The sequence below is a fragment of the Arachis stenosperma genome, chromosome 6 (genome assembly GCF_014773155.1).
Source record: "Arachis stenosperma cultivar V10309 chromosome 6, arast.V10309.gnm1.PFL2, whole genome shotgun sequence".
NCBI lineage: Eukaryota > Viridiplantae > Streptophyta > Magnoliopsida > Fabales > Fabaceae > Arachis > Arachis stenosperma.
In genome coordinates, this window is record NC_080382.1 from 15,353,696 (window position 1) to 15,357,983 (window position 4,288).

A 4,288-nucleotide genomic window follows, 5' to 3' on the forward strand; every position below is an offset into this window, starting at 1 on the left:
GTTATGTAGTTAAAAGTGTGATCTTAAAATGTATAATTGAAATTTTACCACATAAACATCTTTAAAAAAAAGTGATTTTTGGGATCTTTATTTGAGTGGTGCCTTTCTAATAAACACTTGGAATAAATTTTGGAGTGTGTCCAAAACTGTTGGTTTAGCCCACCTCGGTCTCCGTGAGTGGCGTGCAAACTGCGAAGTGCGGAGTCGTAAGTCTGAGCCACTCAGTGGCACCCTCCTTCCTTTTTCCCGCAAAATATCCCAATCCTCTTTCTTCGCTTCTCTTCTATTTTCTCCCTCCATCGAACCTCTCATTTCTTTTCGTCACTGTAAAATCCTCCAAGCGTAACCACTCTCTCTCCCAAAGACCGCAGCTCAATGGCGGAGGAAGAAGTTGTTGCACCTTCTGCCAGCCCTCTTCCCTCCGATTGCAAACGCAAGTTCGAAGATCTCGATTCTGAGCCTACCGAATCTAATGCCAAATCCAACCCTGACGATAACAACGCCGATGCCGCGGTTCCCGACGACGGCGACAACAAGCGCCCTCGCCTTGGCGACGACCTAGGTACTTTATTCCTCTCTTTATCTCGCGCCTCACACATTTTTTCATACAGTGATGCCAACTTCGACTTTGCATCTGTATAATTGTTGATGTAATTATCATTTCAGCTAAATTATCCTTTAAAAAATTGTTGATTTTGTTAATGATGTGGCGAAGAACATGTTTCTGTGTTTTTAACAGCTAGTGCAAATGGGCATCAGGAGGAGCAGTCTCACAAGCCTGCGGAAGAAACAGTGGAAAGAGTTGATTTAGAGAGTACTGTTACAGAGGATGGTGAACCTGCTGAGCCCTAGAATGATTCAGAGACGAGTGCAAATGAACAAGGTTCTGGTGAAGTTGCCGAGCCAGCTGAGTCCGGGATGCGCCATCTGAGGGCCAGGAGGTGCCTGCTGAGGATGCACATGAAAAGGAAGAGGAACCTCCTAAAGAAACTGAAGAACCGGCTAAGGACTTGGCCGAGCAAGATCTACCACCGGGGATAAGGAACCGGATTCAGTTGATAATGCTTCAGAGAATGTGGAGATTCCCTCTGATAAGGTGCGGATGATAAAGCTGCTTTATTTTGTGAGACTAGTAATACATGTTGCGGAGAAAAACATTGTAATTGCTTTTACCTACCTGTATTTCACTCTAAAGGGCTTCGTTTTCTTTGTTTGGATTTTGTTTTACTTGCTTTTAGTAAGATGCTTCTCCTGGCCGAAATCAACTTACGTCTGCCACTGAGACCACGACACGGAGAATTGATGTTCCTAACAATAAGGTATTCCAATTCATGTAGATAGATGCATACATTTGGCTCATTTACATATTAGATTTGTATTTCATGTTTTATGCATTCTGGCATTGAGTCTGAAGCTTTTCTTTTGTTAAGTTTTAGGTCATTTACCATAATGATGAGTGATCAGAATTCACAACCTTCTTTACTTATTATTTTTGAATTTTTTTTTTGCATTATATCTTTGACATTAATTATGCCTTATCCAAAGCTTTTGGGGAAAGTTGACGATGATACACTGATATAGACGCCCATCTCTTTTCTTATGTCCTCACTGGAACCCATCTTCTGTTATTTGGAATTGACCTTCTAATAATCAATATAACTATTTGGAAAGCAGTTTCCTTGATAAGATATATTACCTTTGTGTTAAGGTTGGCGTACTTATTGGAAAGGCTGGAGATACAATAAAATACCTGCAATATAATTCTGGTGCCAAGATTCAGATAACTAGGGATGCTTATGCAGACCCTCAAGCTGCAACAAGGTCTGTGGAACCGATAGGAAGTTCGGAAAGTATATATAAAGCAGAAAAGCTGATAAGTGCTGTGATTGCGGAGGTCAGATGCTGTAACCAATTGGAAGAGTTGGGCTCCTTTTTTTTCTTTACCATGTTCCACACTTTATTTTCTTTTTTGGAGATTCTACAGGCAGATGCTGGGGGGTCTCCTGCCCTTGTAGCTAGTGGCCTTTCTCCTGCTCAAGCTACTATGGGGTCTGAACAAATTCAGATACAAGCTCCAAATGAAAAGGTGATAAGTTGATAATTTATGTATATTCTTAGATATTTTTTTTTTGTTGATGCATATTCCAACTTTTAGTCACACTTTATTTTTATGCATGCAGGTGGGTTTAATCATATGGAGAGGTGGGGAAACAATTAAAGGTCTGCAAATGAAATCTGGGGCATACATCCAGGTAGTTGTTATCGTTTACCATGTACCGTTTTTTGTTCTATTCCATTTGATACAATAATATATATTAAAAGTTGGGCGTTGTGTAGTTCAAGAGTATGCTCCATTTAACAAGAGCGCTGCTTCCTGTATTATAGTTTTCTGGCTTGAGTTTTGGGTGATTCATAGTATTGAGATTTACTAGAATTTTGTACATATCATACTATTTTTGGAGCCTCATTTTCTTTTTACCTTATGTAGTTGATACCTCAACAACTTCCAGAAGGAGATGATTCTAAAGAAAGGACTGTCCAAGTTAGTAATTTAGTGATAAAAGAAGTCATGGGTCAGGTCTTTTTTTTATACTCTATCTATATCCCGTGCTGAGACAGTATTAGTAATTTAGTGAACAGTTGTGCTTAATAGTTCTTTCATTGATCCTTATAATTTTGCATTGTCTCTAAGTTAATGATATTTGTTCTTATCACAATATTTATGTCATGTCTCTGTTTAGATACAACTCATGAATTAGCTTGGTCTCCTATTGAATGTGAGAACAATTTGCATATTAATTTTTGTTGATTTGGAGCAACCTTTTAATCTTGTACTACTGCGTTCATACTCTTATTCATACCAACTTTGGTTTCTTCGGGGATTTGAATGGGTAACTAAGATGCATACATCACCTTTCACTTTGGAGTTATTGGGTAATAGCTTACTACATTTATTGTAGAGTTTTGTTGTTTTTGGGAAACGCTAAACTACTAGAAGTACTATGTAGAAGGATGTCATTATTTCCACCTTCTTGAAAGCATGCCTAGTAGGTGGTTGATTTTACAAATTTTCTATAATTACAAGGTCAACTTGTTACTTAAGTTGAAACTGCCATGCAAAATCCTAGAACATTGAAGAATGATTGTTTGTGGATAAGAATCTTTGTAAAATAGGGATCTAGATATTCGTATGTAGTGTGCCTGTATGATCCATTTATGGAACTGTTGTATCAATTGTTGCCATACAAGTGAGATAGATCACCTGAAGGGTGTTCGTGAGTCTGGAAATTGATCAATAATCCATGCCAACACCAATTAAAATGATCTAGGGAGATCGTATGTGTATATGATGATGTCAGTTGAATAATTTATTTATCTTGAAGGTGCCAATTTCGAATTGGTTGGATTTAAAACTGCAGATTTGGCTATTGCCTTTCCCTGGGGTCAGCATTGCTTTCTTGATGTAGCATAGACAACATATTCACTCTCATCCACTGAAGAGAGGTGGCAGGCATTAGAACCTCAGATTGCAGGATGTTTAATGGTTGGTAAGATTGCTTCAAGACTTAAGAGTTAAAAATCATGATTCAGTAAGACTGTTGTGCTGGCCTTGGTGCTCAAATAGAGCTGCTGTGTGATTTGCATGAGATCGAAGGAAAGAGTAATTCTTGGTTATGTCGTCTAATGCTTATAACTCTGTTGGAGTTGTACTCTGTGTCTATTTAATTCTGTAAGGAAAATACCAAATTAAACAACTCATGTGATCAGAGATGAGTTTAAGTATATTGTGTTATTGTACCTAACATGTCTTTGACCTAATGATTCACTTGGTTGAAAGGACTAAATATTGGATTGAGTTTTGAGTGTTGTAAGTACGAAAGTATAGAATAACCGTGTTGATCCTATATGGCAATTTAATTTGTTTTGAATGTTAGAATGCTCTAATGTGATTCTCTTAATCTACTTAATGCTCAGTATCCATTAAAATTTGCACTTCATTCTCTTCTATAGGTGTCTCTTCTGTATGCTGTTTTAGATCAATTTTATTATAACATGATAGTATGTTAGGTGCCATTACTCAACTATGATTCTAATGTTGGTTATCTTTAGCTAGTTACTGGTGATAATACATTCATATTTAGTGCATTTTGATTTTTTCTTTTGGCACTGTCAGGCTTCCCCTTTTTTCATAGGTGAGATCTTTTTTCTAATATAACTGGTAATATCAATCCTATGGTGTGATTTTATGCATTTTATAAATTTTGATATAAAGGGGAGAGTGGGAAAG

At 37.4% G+C, this 4,288-nt stretch overlaps 1 protein-coding gene across 1 annotated transcript; it reads left to right on the forward strand.

Annotated features, from left to right (window-relative positions):
- The first annotated feature begins 375 nt into the window (after positions 1–375).
- Positions 376–3,978, forward strand: LOC130933733 (uncharacterized). Its single transcript, XM_057863352.1, has 7 exons — positions 376–562; positions 740–832; positions 1,243–1,319; positions 1,709–2,086; positions 2,181–2,255; positions 2,489–2,578; positions 3,420–3,978. The coding sequence occupies exons 1-7, from the start codon at positions 376–378 to the stop codon at positions 3,465–3,467; spliced, it is 948 nt and encodes a 315-aa protein (XP_057719335.1). The 3' UTR covers positions 3,468–3,978.
- The last annotated feature ends 310 nt before the right edge of the window (positions 3,979–4,288 follow it).

What these genes read in the sequence shown, in the direction of transcription:
- LOC130933733 (XM_057863352.1), top strand. Translation starts at nt 376, where the DNA reads ATGGCGGAGGAAGAAGTTGTTGCACCTTCTGCCAGCCCTCTTCCCTCC. An exon ending in TCGCCTTGGCGACGACCTAG is followed by an intron (nt 563 to 739) that starts GTACTTTATTCC and finishes TGTTTTTAACAG; the next exon opens with CTAGTGCAAATGGGCATCAG. An exon ending in CTGGGGCATACATCCAGGTA is followed by an intron (nt 2,256 to 2,488) that starts GTTGTTATCGTT and finishes TACCTTATGTAG; the next exon opens with TTGATACCTCAACAACTTCC.